General features: G+C 44.0%; 1 protein-coding gene across 1 annotated transcript in view; it reads right to left on the bottom strand.

The window, feature by feature from the left end:
* Window positions 1-24,297, bottom strand: part of COLEC12 (collectin subfamily member 12) — a 193,564-nt gene that overhangs the window by 35,119 nt on the left and 134,148 nt on the right. Inside the window, exons 3-4 of the mRNA XM_059409305.1 lie at window positions 7,387-7,509; window positions 96-194 (exon numbers count right to left, since the gene is read on the bottom strand). Of these exons, the coding sequence (XP_059265288.1) occupies window positions 96-194; window positions 7,387-7,509 (222 nt within the window). The remainder of the gene's footprint in view (window positions 1-95; window positions 195-7,386; window positions 7,510-24,297) is intronic.

The raw sequence follows: 24,297 nt of genomic DNA, 5'->3' as shown, positions 1-24,297 counted from the left end.
ATGTGAATTTACAGCAGTATAGTTCTAAAGAGTGGCGGTCATTTAAGATGGAATTAGAGGATTCAGTTTAATGATTCATTCTTATTGCAGATTACCTAATTTTTTCAGGTCGCTTTCCACTGCTGTAAGCTTGTCATCATAGGTCTGGCGAGATGTCTCCATGCCACCCGTAACATTGTCCATTTTTTCTACAACTAAGATTTAAGAATTAAGGATTAGTACACACACCTGCTCACATTTTATTTTTCCAGTTTTAATGAAAAAAAACATTTCATTAGGGAATAAAAGAAAAGATTGAAACAAAAAGTATAAATGAAATAAAATATGGGGGAAACGCGATTCTTGAAAAATAATTTACTCGTTACAAAACCCAGTGGTAGGTTATTTTGTTGAGAATTGTGTGTTTTAAAGATTTATTTATTTGACAGAGATCACAAGTAGGAAGAGAGGCGGGGGGTGGGGGGCGGGGCAGGCAGGCTTCCCACTGAGCAGAGACCCTGATGCGGGGCTCCATCCCAGGACCCTGGGATCATGAATCAGAGCCAAAGACAGAGGCTTTAACCCACTGAGCCACCTAGGTGCCCTGAGAATTGTATGTTCTTAACTGTACTTAGGATTCTGTAATGCCTTGGATGTGTTAGATGTTATCTGGAGCTCGGCTTTAATTTTTATGTATTATATAAATCCTCAATCTGTATTGTTTTCTAAAGTAGTTTTCATAGATGGAGGTATACCACTGTGATCATTTACAAAGTTTTATCACTCATCACACTCCCTACCATTCCTGGAAGGTGGTATACATTTATGTGGAAGAAAAGTCTGTAGTAAAGAATACGTAGCTACTTCAATAAATAGTCTTTGTAATAGGAAGGGAAAGAAAGTCAAGAGCATTTGCCACTCTCTTTCATGAGGCCTTGAAAAGTCTGCTTTTCCTCGGTGACAAGCCAATCTGTCCTTTGTCATTTCCCAAGAAGAATCCCTACATGGATTTCCAGACAATTATTCATGAAGAAGACTTTTTTTTTTTTTTTTTTTTTAGCATTTTCTTGATTGTACATGGAAAGAGTGACACGGTGTTAAATAAAAGCTTCTGCTCTTATTTGTTCTCAGACGGCAGCTCTTTATGGGTGTGAATACAAGTTTCTTTCTAAAATATTGCGTAAGAGCATGTTTCTCCCAAAGTGACTCCTGCGACATCCAACCTCTAGCAACTCAAGATCAAGTCTGTCTTGGTATCGATGGCTTTCTGAAAAGAAGAACTTCATTTTTTTTTTTTTAAGCATGAAATCTATTTTGTATATTAATTGTGAGGTAACAGAGCCAATTTATTTTTATTCTTCAAGTGTTCCATCCATGCGTGATTGTATGAGAAGATTCTTCTGGCTCCTTTCAGGAAGCAGAAGTATGCTCCCATGTGTCTGTATGACCCAAAGTGAACCAGCCCCCTGGCTTCTAGCACCTTCCCTGGGGAAGCTTGTCCTGCTGTCCCCCTCACGCTTCTAGAGTGTGGCTATAATGAAATGGGTACAAGGCACCAAATGCTCTTTCTCACCCAAGCCCTTCCACGTGCTCTTCTTTCTACCTAGAACGTTCTTCCCTGGACTCATTGCCAAGTTAAGCCCTACTTGCTCTTTGAGACTCAGCTCATCACCTTCTGTGGGAAATCTTTGCTGCAGTGTATCTTTCAGAAATTCTCTTGGCAAGCAGTCCTTTCTCTGCCATAGGACTTACTTCACTGTGTGGTCCTGGCTTGTTTACTATTAGATCCTTGAAGGCAGGAAAATTTGCATTCAGTTTGATCTGTAGCTCTTAGTGTGGCACTTAGTAGGTGTTCAACACATATTTGTTTATTATGCTATTTATTTAAATTGGTGAGAATCTGCCCCTTGGCTACTGAGGCCTGTGAAAAACTGGCTGAGCTAGAGGTCCTGCAAACAGATTTACAAATCAGCCCTCCCCACCCCCACACCCCAAGAAGAACAACAGCCAGCTGAATTATGAGTCCTTTTTTTTTAAAGTGACTATATAGACAAGAGGGGTATTGTTATAATAATCTATATCTTAGGACTGTTAGATAGTCATGCATATTTGTAAATCCCCCCAAACTCTGAGGAACACAATGTTTCATCTGTAATTTTGCAAAGTTAAACTTTAAAAAAAAAAAAGCATAAAATGTTGATGAGTTAAGATTCAGTTTTGATTCTCAAATCAAAACACATGGCTCAGTCTGTCCTCAAACCACACACAGTATCTTAAGTCCTGCCCATTTTTTCCCGGAAGCCGAAGAAACTTCTAAATATGCTGACAGGCAGTCATTTTCTACCCTCTCTAATTTTCCTTCCATTTTAGTTTTAAAAAACACAGAACTGTCATGGACAGAGAATTCAGGTTTGTGTAAAGGCAATAAATACATTTGTTAAAAACAGAATGAAAATCTGTTAGGTTTCTCTTTGGTGCAGCAAGGAAGCTATTGGCTTGGCCACAGGGGCTAATGATCTGGTTACATGCACTGGGGCGTGTGTGTCTGCATTTTAAAAATAGGATCTGTGTCTAAAGCTGCAAACTTCAGGGCTGCAAAGCTGGCAGCTTGCTACTGCATAAAAAACACCAGGCTGATGGGCATCCAGAACAACACCTGCTGTAATAGCACACAGCATTTTTGTTGGTTTTTACTCTTAACCTATCAGCACAAGTTGTCAATCAGGAAAACAGTGACAGAGCCATCCTCCCTTACCCTAGAAACTCCTAGTCTATTGATGCAGATCTCGGTCTGTAGATCCTTCTGATATGAGGAAGATGCACATTAAACGGAAAAGTTCCTAGCAGTCTGTTTTTTTCATGGGCTCCCCTTTATTCTTTCTTTTTTTTTTTAAATTGTGTTATGTTAGTCACCATACCGTACATCATTAGTTTTTGATGTACGTGCTCCATGATTTGATGTACGTGCTCCATGTAGTGCTCCATGATTCATTGTTTGCATACGACACCCAGTGCTCCATGCCATTGGTGCCTCCTTAATACCCACCAACAGGCTCACCCATCCCCCACACCCCCTAGCAACTGTTTCGTCAGTTTTTCTTCAGAACATTACTGCTTCGGAAATCATACCCAAGGAGTTGGCCCTCTTCAAGTACCCAAAGCCTAATCCTCGTGGATAATCTGACAATCATACCTTTTCTATAAAAGCCTTTTGGTACCGTCCCTTGGCCTGGGCCATGAACCTCCTTCTCCCTTGTCATGATTCCACCCGTCCTTCAGGGTCCACTCCACTCTCACCACCCCAACGTGCTAAGCCTTCCCTGACAATTGGGTTTTATACCACACTAATAATAACAGCAATAACAGCCTCTGTTTACCAAGTGCCTACTCTTTGAAAGGTACACTGCACCATCACCAAAGTTAATCCTTAAAACTGCTGTTTTACAGATGAAGATACTGAGGCTCAGAGATGTTCAGTAACTTGCCCAGGGTTACACAGCTTGTAAAGGACCAAGTGAGATGGCAGTCCAGGAAATCTAATTCCAAAATGAATGCTTTCTCTAGAATTCCACATTATCTTGTATTTAGTACTTCATTTTCCTAAATATGGTCATCTCTCATGAGAGACATAGTCCATGCTCCAGGCCCTGAGGACAAGGAACAAGGGCAGGGCAAAGAGCTCCTGCCTAGTGCTCATGCGTCTCTGTCCCAGATGGCAGTATTGAGGGGGGAAACCTGTCCCTGCGTGGGGACCTGGGAGTTCCGGAAATACCAGCTGCACTGCCCTGGAATGCAATCAAGGCATTTCCACCTTGAATGCTATTTTGGGTCTCACTACAAAAGTACAGAAGATCTGGCTGTTGGGTGTTATGCTGGCTTCTCACAGGAGCCCCCCAGTGTGACTTGATGCCCATGTGGAAAGCCTACCGAACCAGCTGTCTCTGCTACTTTAGCAGAGCTTAGCAGCAAGGTAGACATTCAATGACTAGGAATGTTGAGTTAAAGGAGATTTGTCTTGAGAAAGATTCAGATTTCTTTCTTCTCTATCCTAATTCCCTTGAGATGGATGCCTGCTGATTTTCCTGTTCCGGAATGTTCTGGAGGAAACATGACCCACTGAACTTAGGAGATGGCGTCTGCCATGGCAGCTCCATGACGGAAGGAGAAGAGCCCAAGGCAGAGAATGCCCCAAGCTGGAATTATCCAAGAACATACTTTCTGTACAGCAGCTGATGAGCCTCTAGGGTCACAGTCACTGTACAGCCCTGTGGGGGTGACTCAGCAGTTCCCCGCCTTATGCAGCAAATTCTCCAGAAGGAACTTTAGTTATATCTTAACTCGTGGTTGTGTAAGTGACATAAAAGGAGAAGTAAAAAAACTATTCTAAGGAAAACAGTATGGAGTTGCCTTTGCCAACTTTGATACATAAAGCACTTTCTATTGTACTTCCTAACTTCTCCTTCAGAGAAAGATCTCCTTTGAATATTCTTTTTCTTCTTTCTTTTTTGAAATGGAAAGAGTTTCTCTAGACTTCAAAGGGAGATGTGGGAAAGGAGAAACCAGGTCTTATCTTTCTGCCCCTTCCCCTGTGGGGTTGCTAGACTCTTATCAGCAAGAAAGAAGACCTGCTGTACAAGAGAAAACACATCTGGAAAATACCCACATTTTAGTTCATTCAGACTATGCTTGGGAACCAAAACTGCATGTGGTTATTATTTTGTATTTGTTAGTAGATGCCTGAGGGATGGGGGCCCCTTCAGGAGGGAAAAGGAGTAAGACCATCTCCTTGCATCCACTCCTACTTGCTCCCTCAGCACCTCCCTGCTTCATCCTGGGTGGATTACACCCGCAGAGAGCAGGCCATGCTGATCTTTAGGATTTTAGACTTCCAGGTAGGGCTCTGAGTGGTAGCAATGCCTTAAATGCAGAATGGTTTACAGGTCCCTGGGCACTGACTTATTCTTTACAGAAGTCAGCCCTGATCTACAATCCATCCATTCATCCATCCATCCATCCATCCATCCATCCATCCATCCATCCTCCCTCTCATTAATTTATCCAGTAACTTTAACTGGTGCCTAATGAGTACCATGAGTCTAGGTGTTAGTGGAAGATATGACAAACTAAAGATAGGAGTCTCTTGTTTTCATGGAGTTTAGAGTTTGGGTGGTGGGACAGACAAGCCCACTGGCCATCATGACTGAGTATGACAGGGGCTAAGTGTAAATAAGGGAATGCTTTGGGAACAAACAGGAGGGCCTAACTCAGCCTTCGGGGCTTCTTATGGGATAAATGTCCGAGACATGAAAGGAAAGGAGTCCTTTTAGGTGGAGAGCTGAAAAAAAGTGTTCTCAGCAAATGGGCCAGCACGTGCACAAGATGCCCGAGCTGAGATGGGCTTTCCAATGTCATAAAAATGGAGGAAATATTTGGAATAACTTTAAAAACATACCAAGGGGGAAAATCCCCTCTGCTTTGGAACTGCTGTACAATTCTAAAGGCACAAAGATTCTAGATCTTATTTCTCTGCAGAGAGAAAAGTTATAAAATACCATATGGTAATATGCTCTTTAAACCTTTGTCAACTTTCTTCCAGTAGTTGTTTGCTTTCATGATATCACACAGTAGTGAGCCCTAAAGGTACTTATTAAATGGCTATTTGAGCTCAAGACCCTCCTTTATCTGGGTTCTCTGGGAAACGTGGAGAAGTAAGTAGTGTTCTAAATAACCTGGTAAAGGAGGAGAGCCAGTCTGACTCACCCAGGATATAACAGACCCCACCTTTCCCCACTAGACTCCCTACCCCACCCCTTGTCCTGCCTTGCCACAATTTAATAACCTTTCGTAATGCTTACTTTGTTAGTCTTAGGTTGGATTAACTAATCATAAATGGATAAAATGACCTGGTAAGTTTCTAGATTTCCACTGCTCAAATTCATCAGTCAACACCCTAGAGGATGCACGCAATTTTCCATGCATTTGGCCCCAGAAATGGGACTTTCAAGCTTCAACTATACAAAGTATTTTTAACATTTTGCCATTCTGCTCTATAGCTGTATAAATGCAGTTATGAAGAAGCAAGAAACACAGAAACATGGCCACTATCTCCGAGAACCAACTACTGGACAGGTTCAATGACATCGTCTTTGCTGATTCCAAACTCCTTGAAAAGTGGTATTACTGTCATTGTAAGAAATAGGAAACTCAAAGAGGGTATGATTCATACCCAGGTTACACAGCCATGTGGAGGACTTAGCGTGATGCCCAGCATGTCAGCAAACATTGAATAAACTCTCCCAATTGTTTTACAAATAGAGGAATCGAGAGTTAGCTTGGACCATCTGGCTCCAAAGCCCATTCTCATTTTAATACATGGGGTTTCCTCAGGAAGCCTCTAGACACTTGGGGAGAGGCAAGAGGAGTTATAGGTTGGAGGGAATTCACTTCTCTCCCCAGGGAGGAGTGTCTATGAGCCAAGAAACAGAGAAGGGAATACGGGGGAATTCTCCACTGTTAACCTGTCAGTTCTGAGGGAAGGCAGCCGGGATAGGGGTTGAGTGAAGGTTTTGAAGATTAGCAGCCCCCATGCCTGCCTCTTGCTGAAACCAGACGACACATCTGTGTCATGTATCTTTGATGGGAAGGCTTCCATGACTGTTTTCTATAAAAAGGTTTATGCAGCTCGTGATTCTGAATCATGACACCTTCTACCTGTGGTGTCTGGGAAGGGTGGGGTGGTGGGGCGGGGAGGGGAAGAAGGAAATCCACTTTGTCTGCAAGTCTGAAGGATTTAGGTAAAAATCTTCCACTGACCTTAAACAAGACATTCTGAAAGAATACCTAACATCCCATAAAGTATTATTGGGGTGGCGGTGCTCCCTCTATGTTTAACTTCTACAGGGCAATATTTTTACGGAGCTATATAAACAACAGTGGTCACGGTAAATGTGCTGAAGAAAAAAAGGGGAAAAAAAGGGAAAAAAAGGAAAATAGCTGCCCAGTCCCTGGGGTGAAGTAAGTCGTATCTCTGGAGATCTTGTGTTTGGCTTACCCTCTGTCAGTATAATTTTCCTGTGTGCTGACTCCAGGGTTTCCACAGGACCTCTTAGAGATAAGATGAAAAAAGATTGAGGAAGAGGGTGGAGCTAGAAACAGGTAGGAAAACACAACAATGAGGAAAAAGCTTTATAACTCATAGAGGACCTTTAGGATTGTGGAAATGCTTCAAAAGGACTCAGATCCCACAACTACACGAAGCGCAAGACACAAAGTTTATGATGTCGCTTCCTTTTGCGTTTGAGTTGTATTAATGACATACTTCATACTTGCAAACATGTTTTTTTTTTTAATGTTTAAATTAATAAAGGGAAATGTGCCATTTGGAAAGAAAAAGGAGAGAGTACTTACCTTTGTATCCCAAAATGGCTACTGTGATTGTTAGCAAGGCACACAAAACATATAATAATATGATAGAAAACTTCAGTGCCCAGTTATTTTTACATTTGGTACACTGCGTTCCTTCCTGAATACCTGTAAGAGAAGTCAAATTTTAATAACAGTAACCAGAGATATCATTTCCAAAAGTATCTTTCTGCATGTTGCCCCGAATACTATGATGGAGACTCATTTTCCCATATGCCTTCCCATAGGATGAGTGGTATTTTAAACATACCATTTTAGCAACATAAGCACTTTAAATATCACCATTATGTTGGTGTAGTTTAATGTCGCTGTATTTAATAATGACTTGGAAATGGCATGTGACTTTGTGTCAGAATAATTTCAAATCCATTATCATTAGCGTTTCAATAAAAATCTCTACATGATCAAAGATTTTAAACACCCAAATTGACTTGTTTCAGCTCTTATTGGACCTATAGCAATTCAAACACAACCAACCAGAAAAACTGGACTGTCCCTTGATGTCTGTTTCAGCAGTATGCTTGAGCTAGTTCCTACTGGCTTACAAGAACCAACTGTTACATTTGTAGGAATTTGGGGAGCTGGTTGTCAAATTGCTGGAAACCTAAAATCAGTTCCGGAGAGAACTGGAAATGGGCGACTACCACATACTGTGATCCCGCCCCCATCCACACTGTTTTACAATGTCCCTGGCTGTAATGCTCTATAACCTATAGCAGAAAATAGAGGTAATTTTATGATTAAAATGCTCAGTATATAATATTTTTGGATATCATATGTATATAGAAAACAGATACTGACCCTTACTTAAATTATCATAGTGATTTGAATAACAATTAGGAAACTAAAAAAAAGGACATTTTTGATGAGAGGAGGTAAATTTTGACTGCTCACTATTCAACTTTTTGAAAAACATTCTAGCCTAAGTGGTAAACCACTATCACTTCCACAAGCGACTCCAGAAACTAACCTATAAAAAGGGAACTTTCCGTCACACTGATTAGAAACACAGAAGACAGAGACTGTGGACATTTTAATGTGAAAATCACATTGTAAGGAATATCGGGAGATCCCTTATTTTCCTATGTACATTTTACTAATAGCGTCTCACAGGAGCAACAGCACATAAAGGACTGATCTCCTATAATTGTGCTCAATAACTTTTGATGGGTAAGTCGTGAGGATTAAGCCACAGCGAAAGTTCCCCCCTTTCAGTTTATAATTTTACGCATGGTGCCCTTCTTCGGTGAAAAGAGTTCTTCAGCTGTGTTTAATGCAATATGATGAGAGAAACAGCAAAGAACAATGACTCCAATTTAATTTTCAGGGTTTAACCAATCTCTCTGGTGTTCTGAGCTACAAACTCAAGGGGAGGGGGTTCACTCCATCTGTTCCATGATTTAGAGCAGTGGTTCTCAAACTCTGGGGTGCATCAGACTTGTCAGAACCCAGCCTTTCTACCTCAAGAAAGACATCTGGGAAGGTGCCTAAGAATTTGGATTTCTAACAAGTTCCCAGGGCATGCGGACATTGCTGCTCTGGCCGCCATGCTTGAGAACAGTACTTCTCAAACTGCAAAGTGCTTACAGAACACACTGTGAAATGCAAATTTCTGATTTAGTAGGTCTGAGACAGAAGCTAAGATTCTGCATTTCTCCCAAGGTCCAGAAGATGCCTAATTAGAGAAACACATTTTGAAGAGCTAAAGCTTATTGAGAAGATGGTCATGCTGGATCAAACTTGGGTTAGCCAGCCCTCTGAAGGTAAAGCTGTAAAATCTGACTCAAACAGACCAAGAGTAAATCAAGTTCTCTGGATTGGTTTTCCCATTTCTTTTACTCTATTTCCTTTCCGTCCCCCTTTAACTGCCCTTTGGATGTCTCAGCACCACCTCCCTATCCAATACCACCCCCACCAAACCAGAACTCCAACTTCCACCCTAAATACTACCATTATCCCAATCCCCCACTCCAAGACACCTTCGAGTTTTCTCTTATATTCTTTAATTCACTCAGTTGCCAGGCCCTGCTAATCTTCCCGTGAGACATTTTTATCACAGTCATCTCCTCCGTAGGTTAATCTGGTACTGTCTATGCTCTACCAGATTCTGAGCCAGGTGCTTTCCATACGGCATCTTTATTCACGAGCACCCTTCAAGGAGTCATGGCAGTGACAGCTGCAATGATATCCCACAGACACCATAGGCAGGATTCAAACTTGGATCTGACTGACTTTAAGCACCATGCTCTCTCCGCTCTGCCATGGTGACTCTCTCTGGTTGTCCCTTCCTTTCTACTTCACTACCATGGTCCTCAGTGAGAACTTTTCATCTCAGTGGGAGCTTCGTCTTCCACTTCCACTGGAATCTAGCCTCACCCTGTACTCAGACACTGCTATCCTCACGACAGTGCCAAAGAGAAAAAAACAAAACACTTTAACAACTCCTCCTTAAATAATGAACACACACACACACACACACACACACACACCCATCAGCTCTTAGACTCTCTATAATCCGGCAGCTTAAAATGAAACAAAGACCCCTTATGTCAGTCAGAGCGAAACTATTTTTGGAACTGGGATTGGGGGGAAGTATAAGTAGACCCACAAACATGCCACATCTCCTGTCCAGAACCCAGAAACTTGCTTTGATGACAACGGTAAGCACAGAAGGATGATAGACACAGCGACATTAGACTGAACTCCCTTGGAAAAGACTGGCTGACACTTTTGTGGTTGATGTGGGGGCGGGGGTTGGTTACCTTCCTTTTGGATTTTAGGACGGTAGGTGGGTGAATTATTTATGTCTCTCTAGGGCGATTTCTTGCATTCCATTAGAAGAGCCTCAGAAGATTTGGTCACAGGGGAGGTTAGGGTAGATAAGAGAATCTCGGGTGAGAAAGCTGCTTGGAGGTCATCTGGTCAAGTGTCATTGTGTTATTGATGGGGAAAGTGAGGTCAGTGAGGCAAAGCAAATCCCAAGCCACGCGTCTGCCCTCTCAGGGTGAAGGTCCTTCCCTTCTGCTCTGCCGTGTGTGCTGCTATTGGGTTTGCCGCTGGACCTCCTGGGCATGTGGTCTTCATGCAGATTGGTCGAGGACAGTTGCACTGGTTCATATTCTGAAGAGCAGGGTCACTTCCTCGCGATGTGCCTTTCTCGCTGCTGACTGTATCAAGCATTTAATCAATATCAGATGGCACCGCCTGGCCTTCCTTTCCACTTGACACACGTTCTGTGTCTTGTTTCTTCTCTCCCCAGAGACTTATTTTTAATAAGAATTCTGTTTTATCTTTCCCTCTCTGCCCTCCGCTGGGAGGACATCTGGCCAAACATACAGATGCCTACTACAAAGAGACCCTGCTGGCTCACGAAGCTGGGGGACCCCCTCCTCCGTGAACCTAGATGGTCACAAAAAAACATTCGAGAGAGATATCCCCCTGTTCCCCGCCTTTGTACTGTTTGTTTTCTCAGCATTACTTTCCAGAGACTGGGGGCTTTGTTCCTGTGGGCTGGGATGGGGTGGTGGGAAGGGCAAGGGAATCAACCTGCAGGCTGCTGTGGATAAGACATTCCCGCGCAGGAAGTGAAGCAGCCTTGCCCCTTACCGGGAGAATTCATGTATCAAAAAACCTGGCCCGAATAGCACATTTGCAATTCAGCACGCCACAGACGGAACGCGCCTGAAGGATCCCTGCTTCTGCATTGGTTATCCCTCTCAAACGCTCTCCCGTTGAACTTGAGTCTTGGCTCATGTTTTAAATGTATTTTCTAGTGTCCAAGTATTTATTATGCAAAAAGAAAAAGAAAAAAGGAAAAAGAAAGTCTGGGGCCCCAGTGAAATCAGAATCACTCTGGTTAACTCCTTGGGTATTCCACGGAAGTTCAGAATAGGCTGACAATTCGGTCCCCAGGGCTCAAACTCCGGGTTCCTCGGGTTGCCCTGTTTCCAATAACACATGTTTAGAGTAAGAAGAGTGGGGGCCGGGTGGGGCCACTGATCAGGGGGCAGCGGTTAGCTGGTTGGAGAGAATAATTGAAATACTGTAGGAATGACAGTGCAAAGGGCCAGAAGAATTCAACAGCAGAGAATTCCTTTCTGCTGTGGTTCTCCATAAAAAGCCCTCCCAAGTGCTGCGGTCCAGGCTCCAATCCAGTCTGTTTTTCCAATCTTTTTGGAGAACAAAAGTGTCTCTTTCCTTCACTATCGTATTTTTCGGCCATCACCGAAGGATCGCTTGTCTTTTGATATGGACTCATGCTGATCCGTCCCCTTTCCTGTCAGGGGAAGCCTGGCACGGTGGGCAAGTGTGGGACACTCCTGGTCTGGCTGAATTATCACAAATGTCTACAGAGCTCAGTGGTGTTGCCATAAAGATCATGTTACTGGAGAGAAGCTTCAAAAAGCTGGTGGGTTGCAAAATCCAGAAAACCACAGGTTTTGATCTGAGATTTGCAGTGACCTTTTCATGTGGTTTTTTTATAGTTATTAATCTATTGCCTGGTGGCATATATTCCCATAAGCCCACGAGAATGATTTGGCTCTAACAGTAAAACTGATGATTCAAATGAATTCCTATAATTAAAATGCCCTTAAAGGCAACAACATAGTAAGAGTTAACAACCTGGTTAGTTATTTGGATGTTATGTAATATCACTAGAACAAAAGTTAAATACATAAAATACTTTAACCCACAAATAATTAATTTTTCCTTATTATAAAGGCCATTTGCTAAATGACAAAATATGGATTTAGTTAGCAACAATTTTTTTTTATTAATCAGCAATTTAGTTGCCCAAATATTAATCTCAGCCGTGGACACCTCATTAGGCCAAGTTTCCTAAACGATGTGGAGAAGTATGAAAACAGAAGCAGGACAAGACCCAGGAATGAAATAACCTTCTGCACAAAATAAATGAAGCCTCATTGCATCCCTGTATTCATAAAAGTGTCCTCAAACCAGAAAAATTATTTGGAAGAGAGTTTTAGGAGTCTGAAATCTTCAGCACTCATTCTGAGCTTATATTAATAACTTGCACAGTCAACAAGGGTATAGTTTTTTTTCATTAAAACATTTATACATGGCAGTCAGTTCTGGTTTGATATTTAATGTTTAAAGAAGAGTATGTAGTATTTGTTTACGATTTATCATTTATACCCTGCCTACTGAAAAGAATTATAGGCAAAAGCCAGATACAATGAGCCGCTCAGAATATACATACAGAGTCTCCCAGAATATATAGTGTCTCAACAGAACACCATGATTTTTGGTTTTTATAAGAAGAAATCCTTTATTATATGAACTGTACACAAATGCTTTGAATTCTGAGGGAAGGAATCCTTGGTCCTCGGGGAGCTCAAGCATCACATCTCCAGCAGTTGTCTCTCCTCGCTGGCCCCCTTCCTCTTGGCTCTGTTCCTACTCATTTTATTCTAGGGACACAGCGTGAACTGTCAACAATCCTGATGATATATTTCAGCAGCTCTGACTGCTTCATTATCTGGTACTACCAAACAATGTCCTTCTGTGATTAGGCACTGAGTCTTTTAATGGAAAGGACTTACGAAAATGCAGCCCCAGCTCGGGCCATCAGAGTCTGTTGTATAACTGAGCTGGACACGGACACTGCGCAGGTATCTGAGGAAGGCCACTGGACGTTTGCTTAGTGGGTGAGAGTCTGCCGCGAATGCAAGGGGAACTGCTGGGGATGGCTGCTGGTCCTGAGGCCCTGAGAGGTGCCAGGCATCTTCTCCTGGTTACTTACAATGCCTTCAACGATTCTGCAAAGTAGGAAAGCTGGCCCTAATTTTGGGAAGGTGCCCGTGAAAGAGGTTGACTCTCCAAGCCAGTAAGTGTCTGAGCTGTAAGATGAACTTGGAGGGTTATCACATGCTGCTTCTCCAAGCTTACTGACTTCCAGAAATGGAAAGCAAAACAAAGCAAGATTAAGGATGCCTAACAATGAGTGCTGTGAAGTGTGTAAACCTGGCGATTCACAGACCTGTACCCCTGGGGATAAAAATATATGTTTATAAAAAATAAAAAATTAAAAAAAAAAAGGATGCCTAACAAGATAAACCATAGAAAGCTGACAGGTTAGGCTTCTAGAAGTATTCTGTCAAAATAAAGGGGTGCAGAAACACCTTTTCAAACATGGATAGAAGATGCCTTTCTCAGAAATGAGCAGTAAAATTCAGTCTCCAGTAAGTTAACTATTACAGGCCTGGGGCTTCTACAGGCTGTAATTTCTGACTATTCTGTGGTGACATACTGAGCAGCAAGTTAATTCCACACTAAATGCTCATTATCTCTGTTAGAGGTCAGGATTGTCTTGGAGGTTGGCTGGTAAGGTCTCTTAGCCCTTTATGAGAATCATCCCCCAATGGCGATGGAATTTTTGGAATGGGGTAGGCTGGGAAGAGAAGATAGTTTTATAATTTCAAGGCAAACTGTGAGACATGCAGGGGGCTTGCATGGCTTAAGTCCAAAACCAAAACAAGTTTGTTGTTCCTACTGAGGATTCTTCCGAGCTTCTAATACGTGATATAGTAGCCACAAAAGCCAGTGTCCAATGGCTCATTCATCTGTGGATGGTGGTCCTTACCTCCAGAAGTTGGGTGAGATAAGACAGTGGAAAGAAGGCAATGAAAGAAGGATTTATTAAATGGCGATTAAAAACATTAATTTATCTCTAGCCTCTTATACCCCCTCAAACAAAAAATTCTGCCTGGAGTACACTGGCAAAAACCTCTTACAACACCAGCTTGAGCCCATGTTTCAGAAAACCATGGTCAATCTCCACTGCCACAGTAAGGTCCAGGTGGCTCACAGCAGATTCCAAGATGCACAGCAGCTGGCATCCTCTAACTACGCAGGTTCAAAGAACCTCAGCACTAGGAAGAAAATCGGCTGTCATCTTGGCCAACATCCATCTTACAGTGAGGAAACTACAGTCCAGTGAACTTCACGGTCTTCCCCGCTCACACATGAGCCAGGCCTGGCTTTCGGCTTCCCGGTTCCTGATTCTCCTCTGGAAATCTAATTTAGTTCCTGAACCCTGCCCACTTTATCATGCTTCTTTCTTGGTCCATCCCATTATTCATGTATTCAAGAAATAAGTATGGAGGGGTGCCTGGATGGCTCAGTTGGTTAAGTGTCTGCCTTCAGCTCAAGTTCTGGTCCCAGGGTTTTGGAATTAAGTCCCGCATGGGGCTCCCTACTTGGAAGGGAGTCTGCTTTTCTCTCTCCCTTTGCTGCTCCCTCTGCCAAAAACAAATAAATTTTTTTTAAAAAGGAAAGAAATAAATATGGAGCACCTATTATGTACAAAGCACTCGGTATAACGTTCAGCAAAACGGAAAATAATCTTGGTCCCTGTGGAACTTACACTCCAGTAGGAGGCTATGGTAGAGTACCAGGAGGTGATAAAACACTTTGGAGAACAATAAAGCCAGAAATAGGCAAAGAGCATGTGGGAGGGGTGGTGGATAGCAGTTTTAAAACAGTGGTCGGAGGAGGCTTCAGAGAGTAAATCAGAAGCAAAAGCTTGGGGGAGTGTGGGAAAGAGCCCCAGGACACCCACGCGGAGCTCACACTGCACCCTCCAAAGGTCTGCTTAGTCCTTCCCCAGGTCTTGAGATTTGCCCTCCTTCTCCCCACAACAGTTTTCCTCCCCATGAAATGACTTCTTTTGAAACCTTCGCTCACCCATCTCCTCCTCAATGAATCCTGTCCTAACATCAGCCTCATCCCAAGCCCAGCTGCGCCTGAACCCTTTAGTACCTGTGTGATTCACACCGGATAAAGCTAGGTATGTGTGTGAGTGTGCGTGCGCGCGCGCGAGCGTGTGTGTGTGTTTTAAAGGCTGTCTGCATGGCCACTGCATTGCAGTGGTGTGGGAATTTTATTTCTCTGCACTATTGCTTTTGCATTTCTCTAAACACACCAGGGAGTTCTCTAGAGCTCTACATGTCAAGCAGTTTAACGAGTCCATGACTGCAGTGACATAGATCCCAGCAGGGGTAATCACAGGCTCTGTCACTCCCTCAAGGACTGTGTCACACACACGTTGGAAGCAGCATGCCTCCACCAGCTCTCGGATGCCTGGAACTCACGACCTTCCTTCCCACCTTTGGGGGGTCCAGCTTTCTAGGTGACGAGGGACATGCCCATCTGTCTTGTTGTCCGGGGGTAGGCGTACTGGGAGAGCATTCAGCTCTGAGGCCCGACAGTCAAAATGCAGACACTCGCGGGGAACCCCTGCCCTCCCAAATGATCAGGTACCCACTGCCTGAAGGGAAGAGTTTTCTGTTCACCTCAGGATGTGGGGAGTGTAATAGGGTTTACTATCCCCGGGAACGCAAGGCATTCTTTAGACCCTGGCCCAGCCCACAGTGAACCCCAAGATCTAAAGCAGGAGGACAGCATTTCTCCACTTTCTGTCCTTTAGCACTTGTAAAACTAAATCCGACAGGGCCAAGATGACAAATGTAAACCCACAATTCAACACCTGCCTTGAATGCTCCTGCTTTAAAAAGTGTTCTTTTGGGGGCAGCTGAGGAGCTAATACCAGGATGAGGGGAACCCTGCTGAGCTGGCGGTAAGGGGGCAAGTTGCAGTTAATGATAGTGTGTTCGCTGTTTATCACCGAAACAGTGTTGGGACATGTGGAAATTATGTGTGGGGCAGGTGCTGGCAGAAAGAGGAGACTAATCTACCTCTCTCACATACCTACTTGGTCTCTTTAAACCAACAGAACTAGTGTTTTGATGGGGGAAAAAAGGGCCTCCATGTAAATGAAAATATCAATCAGCCTGACAGACATTCCTCATTCCTTTGTGAATAGGTGTTTTTTACTTTCTTCAAGCGAAGACTATAGTTGAGGACACTTAAATTAAGGGAAAAGGGAGCCAAGACGGAGCAACAGATTTTACTGTCGGTGTTTTAAAGTAATTATCTGCTCTGCACTGAATGTAGCCTCAGTTCTCAACTGTGATGAGAAATGGGTCAATCAGCTTGAAATGACCCACATGAGGAAAGGCTGGCAAATAAATAATGAGGGAAGCAGGAGGGGTCTATTTTAGGGACAATGGCCCAGCAGGGAGAGGAGTGAGGTCCCCAGGTTCCGTGAAGAGCCCCCTGTTCACCAGCTTCTTATTCATACTTGTTATTAAGTCTGGACAAAGGACGGAGAGAGCAAGAAATGTTTCCATGGGGCAGGCAGCTACGGTTGTGGAGGCCAAAGGAATATAAAAATGGAAACCTGATACACAACAAGAAGGCATGTGACCGAATTAAAATGGAATAGAAAGTAAATGGGAAAAGGTATGCTTATTAAAATTTTCCATGACTTCGTAAAAAATTCATAGAGGACAGAGTTAAATTTAGAAAATGATCTAAAACTGAAATAACTAGATAAAAATGGGTAAATGCACATATTTGTATAGACACACACACCCGCAAACAAAGTGATTTCCTTGACAGTGAGAGAGGTTTAAAAAATAGATTTCTAAGTCACGACTCAAATTCACAGTTTCCCAGATTCCTCAGGGATGTGCTGGGACCAAGTGATGCCGACGAGTAAGAACCAAGTGTTTGTATCTCTTCGCAACTCCATGGTCAGTGACTTTCCATTGGCAGCTTGGAACTGGTCATGCCAGGAGTATTTACACCAAAGAAATCAGCACATGCTACAAAAATCAGGGCTTTTGCCTCCTGGAGGCCCACCTCTCAACCTGTTGCAACTGACCCACCCCATTTAAACAAATCAAACAGCTCCGTCCAAATGGCATAATCGCAAGAGAAGTTCAGGGTTACTGGACAGGGTGAAGGCTATGCTGGACCTTTGTCATTTCTTTTCTCTCCCTAAGGGTTACAGAGATCATATGTGCATTCTTAATAGTGCTATTTGTGCACATTAGATGTTTTGGAATTCAAAAGTTCCAGGGACACTTAATATACTTCAAATTCACATCTCTGTGGGGTGTGATCATCTTAGATTCCTGGTGAAACTGACAACGTTCGGGGCTCAGGTCCCATGTGTCTGTTAACGTCATACCACAGATATAGGTTTGACTTAACTCTGACCAATCACCCTGGAAGTGAATTTCCCTCTTGCTTGGGGGATGATGTACAGAGTACTGGCCTGATCTGTTACCTGCATGAAGTTAGTATGGCAAAGTTACGAACACAGATGAATCAGCCTAAGGACAGGCAGTGGTGGAGAACACACGCAGATTCAGAGGAAGGAATCACCATGGCGGAAGGGATTTCAAGTGAGAAGCCTCAGTCTGGAAGATATTCTCTTTACCTCCTACATTCATGCAGGGATTAAAACTCCAGCTGTCAGACAGAAAAAATTCAAGAGTCCAAAGGAGCACAAGACCTTGGTACATTCATGAAATGTACAAATTTCTGACAGCAGCAACCAGACCTGGAGACAGAAACGGGAAAACATCAGAAATATACCAGTGGAGTTGCCAACAGTGGAGGCAAAATACCTTTTGAACTTGACCTCTTGTAGCAGAAAACTGCACAGTCTGGTCCAGGCCACATTAGCTCTGGTCTATTATTCATTGGAGATAAGAGATGCAGGAGATAAATACACAATTTCACCAATATGAATTTCTTAGTTGATATAATCACTTAATTCTATTTCATGCTCAAAGAAATGCATCTTATTGCTAAATGGCCAAACAGCTTCTAATTCGATCTGTAAACTGGGGAAACAGGTGGAAAGAAAAGGCTTAGGACAAGCTCTTAACAATGCTGCTCACCCCACACCTAGATCAGGGTTTTCTCCTTTACCCCAGTAAATATGGAATTTGAAACCTGTATCAGAACCACCCAGTCAGGAGTCATTCATGTATTTCATTTCTAATTTGTAGCATATATTCATTTACATTAATTCCTCCTAAGATGTGTGAGTTCATTGCTTTTTATTTTCTTAAAATATCTTGTGGTTCCTTCCAGTTAAGAAGTACTTGTCTTTTTCTTTCTTTTTTTAAGATTTTGTTTATTTGAGAGAGGGGGAGCACAAGTGCATGTGCATAAGCAGGGGGAGCGGCAAAGGGAAAGGGAGAAGCAGGCTCCCCACTGAGCAGGCTCCATCCCAGGACTCCAGATCATGACCTGAGCCAAAGGCAGATGCTTAACGGACTGAGCCACCCAGGTACCCCAAGAACTGTTTGTCTGGATTGGCTACTTCACAATGGGATGCCAGGCATGGATGCAGCTCAGCAGACCAAGGACACACACCCCTTCTAGAGCAGGGTCTAAGCAGGGCTTTTCCTTCCTGGGCCAGCAAAACTTCCCCAGGAAGTCTTGGAAGTGTTGGAAATGCTCTCATCCTATTGCTGACAGGTGGGCAGTGTGATCTTGCAATTGAAACAGTGCTGTTTCATTCCTCTCACAACATGCATGGCCCTCAAGAGGCACTAAAAAAGAAGGATTTGGTCATTGACAAAGCATCCATTCCTAAATGAGGAATCAAATCAAGTCTGGACTTAATAACCCCAGCTACTACACAATGCTCCTTCCTGCCAGAAAGTAGTTGTGTTATGGCAGCAAAGCTAGCAAAGACAACCAACCACCTGTAAATACAGTCCACCGGTTGCCCTGAAACAATCTGTCACTTTATACAGCACTTAGGGGAGACAACACCTAATAAACAACACCTAGTAAAGCACAGGAACATATACTCCAGTAAAAGGAAAAATCCCACTTACAACTGTGGTTATGACAGTGCTTATAAAATTAGAAGCACTAATTTACTAGGGTATACAGAGCCCCCAATGACTATGTGATTGTAGATTTACTCAATTCTATCTATAGGACTACGAACGAGAAGTAAATCTTCTCGGCTTTGAGCTTGGTGGGAAGATCCGACAATTTCCACACTTGCTCACTGCCCAGACGGACATCACGAGTGGCACCAACCACCTGTGAGAAATGTTCACTCCAGTGGGGCCAGGAGAGTCAGGGCCTCAGGGAGGGCTCTTTCTTTCAAAGGCTTCAGCTGTACAGGCCTCAGGGAGGATGGAAAGGCTCTCAGAGCAGGGGAAAAGAAATACCCACCCCCATTTTTTTTCTTTTTCTTTTCTTTTTTAGGAGAGCAAAGATTTGTGATTATCTAGAAATAACATAAGAAAGGGGAGAGCTGTGGCAACAGGGAAAGGAAAATAAGCCACAACAGGCCTTGGGAAGGACACCATAAGGAAGGCTGCCACCACTGAGTGCTCTGTGGCCCAGCCACCTGGGAGACTCTGAGGGGGAAGGTCTGTGCCTCACGCCCTGGGACACAAAGATGACAGAGATCATTTCTGTTGATAATGAACAGTGGGTTCTCGAGAGTAAAGGGAAAACAAACCAGTGCATGAAACAAGTAGTGTAACATTACTTGGGACATCAAGGGCACAACGAAGCAAGTCTGTTAGGTAAAGAAAGGAACACCAGTCTCGCTCCTGCTGTTACAGCGTGGGGACTTTCTCCCAAATGGCCAGTACCAAGGCTTGAGATCTAGCAGCATACCTGTCCTCAGAGCAGGGCGAGACGTCGGCTTCCACGCAGCTCCCTCCCGCCCCACCCCACTGACCCATGGCCACGTGGCCTCAGGTGGCCCCCAACCTGGGACCCAAACATGGTGGCTCAGCACAGACGCCAGACGCCACCCATCGGGGGTGCTATGTCGAGACAATGAAGGTATTCTCTCTTGGTAGATGCAACTCAGAGTCCTGCCTCAACCTCAATGCCTCTCCCTCCTCCTTCCCTCATGAAACAACAAAATTGAAGAGACCAAACCGACTTGGCTTATTTTTCCTGCACTATCCCATTTCGAGTAAGTCAAGCACCATGGTTCTGAGTCCCTGTGCCCCTGCTGGGAGAGGTGTTCATGCAGAAGTGGGTATAAAACAGTTTCCCAGCTGCATCATTCTGGAGGGTGCACCCGACACCGGGTGAGGCAAGGGTGTACCTCAAGCCACTTTCTGCCAAGGAGACATGGAAATGTACTGATTGCTCACACAGAGGAGATCCAGGTTTTGGTCTGATCTTTTAGCAAACAGGTTAAACCTCCTCCCATCTGTCCAGGAAACACAGAGGACAGCTCAGTAGCAAAAGATACTGAATGCCTCTGAGAGACTGGTATCGTTAAAATAATTGGACAAGGAGGTCGTCAGACTGAGGTGGCTCACTCGTCCTGGTGGCCCACAGGAGCAAACCAAAACCTAAGTCTGTAAATGCCTCTAGGTTACAGAATCGACATCTAAGGACAGGCAGCCACACAACAGGCAACAACTAGCCGAAGCATTAGCTAATCAATTGATGTCCTTTCCTTGCTGCTGGGCACCTTCTCCACAGAAGTCTCTCCCCTGGCTCCTGTCGTTGGAGCGTTTCTAACTACTGCTGATTTGTCGCTGTCCTGATTTGAATAGATGTCTGCTTCAGCCCTCAAAAAAAATTTTTTTAAAAGATTTTATTTATTTATTTGACACACACAGAGAGATGACAAGTAGGCAGAGAGGCAGGCAGAGAGAGAGGAGGAAGCAGGCTCCCTGCTGAGCAGAGAGCGCAACAACAGACTCGATCCCAGGACCCCGAGATCATGACCTGAGCCGAAGGCAGAGGCTCAACCCCCTGAGCCACCCAGGTGCCCCAGTCCTCAAAATTCTTAATATGCCCAAGTTTATCTTCTAACAGTATATAGTCAGGTTAGAGAGGAACAGAGGCTAGGGCTCCCCTGTGGCCAGGACAAAAACTGAAATGTTGCCCGTGCTGGCAGACAGAAACACAGACTGAACCTGTAGCAAGTATCCTTGTCATAGTTCTCCTCTTAAAATTTTCATCTTGATAAACAATGTGAAATTTCTATGCAACTGAAGAACAAAATACATAGACCTCTGTTTCATAATTTGTATGGCGGATCTTCTCTACTTCTAAAATATGAGCTTATTGCATTTGATCATGTTTCTATCATATTTGATCATAGCCCTAACTTCTTCCCCACCACAGTGATAAACGGGGGAGGGGGGGCCTGCGGACGCTTCTGACCCTGATGTGAGAGGCAGACGTCGCTTCCGTCAGTTGACACTAAACAGCGGGGGAAGGGGCAGTGGGGACATATGGAAGCAGATTCAGACAGGACCAGAACTATTTCCTTAGCCGCAATGATGAAGGGTTTTTTACCAGTTCCTTTAGTGAGGAAGAACTGGAACCTGATATCAAAACCCACTGTATGTCCTTTATAGTTTATTGTATATAATTACGTACCATAAACTGTGCGGGCTTTGCATTCCAGGGCGTGGGATCAGTCATTCTCAACAAATCCTTTTGTTGACTTCTCTAAGTCCTGGCTAGGAACCCCTGGAGGGCTTCTCTGAGCTGGGCCCCATGGACTAATGTGTCCCCAGGATGCACTGAATCCCACCTTGAGGTACTCTGCAGATGCACACCCTGCGTCTGGAACCCAAACGTGTCTGCAGGTGCCAGCATGGCTTCAGAAACGTCTCTTTCCAGCACCGACTGTTGCAAAGTCACTAGGCTTCCCTGTTAAGTTGTTCTCTTTGTTCGCCTCTGCAGCTGGGACCTCATCCTGTATGTGAGCCCTGTTCCACGAAGGACCAGAGGGGATGGTGGGGGAAGGGTTCTTCCAAACACTTAAGGCCTAGGTTGTTGTTTTAAACGATTTGGCTCATGAGCATGTCTGTAAAGCATTGCTAAAATTGGAGGTGTTTCAAAGGCAATGAGGAGCATATGAGAATAAGTGATCTAATACAGCCGGGGAATTCCTAGCAGTTTAGTCACTGAGCAAAAGGAGGCAAAACAGACCCTGTGTGACAGCACACCTGATGCCCTCAAAAATACATTCCATGTCTTCTAAGAGACTACGACTTCTCTTTCTGTCTTGGAAACCCTACAAGTAACGTTTGTTAAATAGAGATATTACAGATTCTTAATATTAGGAAGCTAGGCCCCTTCTTCAAAATGTGTACATTGTCCCCTGGTTGCATATAGGTTAATGCACTAGCATATCCAAGGTTGCAGATATGGCTTGCAGTTGTGATGAAGCCATTCTAGGAAGAAGCAGCTAGAAAGTCATGACCTCTCCCCAGAAAAATGCACTCAGACATATATTTGGACTTTACTTCAGGAGGTCTCTGGGCTCTAGAAGCTCAGAATCTGTATTGCCTAGCCACTCACAGGAATATCAGGATATCATAATCCTCTCCCAAAGGAATTTACAGGGGCTAGTGAGTTCTTGGTCACAGAGGGAGCAAGTCCATTGACAAACATCTCCTTTGTCATCCTTGCGTTCCATTGGTTGCCCTGGTTGCCTGGCCAAGGTAGTATTTATCTGTGAGTCCCTGGGCCAATAACTAATGCAAATGGAACTCACATCACGAATCACAAGTGTAGACCACAGGCGTCTATGCAGCAACTTTAGTAGCATCCTCAAGACAATCCAATGCGGAGAGGCAGCAAAGGATGGAATCCTCCCGAGGGAGGAGGCTGGACGCAGATACAGGGGAAGCTGGGGAAAGTTCATCTGTTGTTAAAATCAATAAGGACGATGTTGACAGTGGAGGCCCAGATGTCCTGTTAAGTAATGTCCCAGTTAAACAGACTCAAAAAGTTGGCAAATATCCTTGTGGGAACCAACAGCAGGGGCAGCAGCTGTAGTGAATGAATCAGAAGTGTGCTTTCTACACATCTGCTTCAACTTGATCATGCCCCTCGTCTACTCAAGCTCTTCTGGTAGCTTCTCTTCTCACCGAGACACGGCGCTGAGGCCCATGAAGCCCCATCCAGTCCACCCTCCCCTGACCTCTCGAACCCATCTGCTCTGCCCTCTGCTCCTTCAGCTCCAGCCACACTGGTCTCTTCACCGCACCCTGGATACACCAGACACGCTGCTAGAGGGCCTTCACACCTGCCTTTTCCTCTGTCTAGGACTCTTTCTCCTGGATATCCTCATAGCTTCCCGCGCCTTCCTCCACGCCACCATTTTCTGAAAAAGCATTTACTCAAATACCGTCTTGTCAGAGAGACTCTCCCTGATCATTCTTTTGAAAATGACAACACTACTCTCCTCCACTTCCCAACCCTGTTTTGTTTCTCTCCATGGCACTAAGCACCATTTATCACATTATTTATTTTACTTCTCTTCTGTCTTTCCTCAAAAAGAACATAGGTTTCACAAGGGCAGAGAACTCTGTCAGTTGCCACTCGCCACTGTATCCCCAGGGGCTAGAACATGGCCGGCCTGGTGCCCAGCCCACGGGGCTGTTGAGAAGATTAAATGAGTTACTACATGTAAGACACCTCACACCACAGAGCATGTGATAGGAATTAAAGAAAGGTTGGCTATTATTCTGAATTCTGTTTTAAACTTCACGACAACCTAATGAGTAGTTACTACCATGCCATTTTACAGATCAGGAGACTGAAGTTCAGAATAACTCCCCTGAGGTGACATATTAGTAGTTGGCGGAACCAGGATTCAGACCCAGATCTGACATTCAGTTCTGTGCACTCATTCCCCTCTCTTTGCTTTCTAAGTCCTGGGATAGCAGAGGGGGCAGAGAACCATTCGTTCCGGAACAAGCCCAATCCCTCAGAAGGCTCCAACCCCAGGGTTTTGGGGGGCAGGGAATAGAGTTTCCAGGATCCAGAGACCTTAGTGCTACGTGAATCTGAAATGGCATGTGGCATTCTGTTTACTTCCTCACTTCACCAAAAAAATGTAATCGAGCCTGCCAATTAAAAAATGTTTTCATGACCCCAGAAAATCCATGTATTGAAGACATTTACTTTAAACAGTCATTCTACCATAACAGGAAAAAGAGGTAGAGCAGAGGCCTTTATTATAACAGCTGCTTTCATACCCCAAACAAGGTTTGG

Source organism: Mustela nigripes, chromosome 8, assembly GCF_022355385.1.
Source record: "Mustela nigripes isolate SB6536 chromosome 8, MUSNIG.SB6536, whole genome shotgun sequence".
Taxonomy (NCBI): domain Eukaryota; kingdom Metazoa; phylum Chordata; class Mammalia; order Carnivora; family Mustelidae; genus Mustela; species Mustela nigripes.
This window is presented reverse-complemented; position numbering and strand designations above follow the sequence as displayed.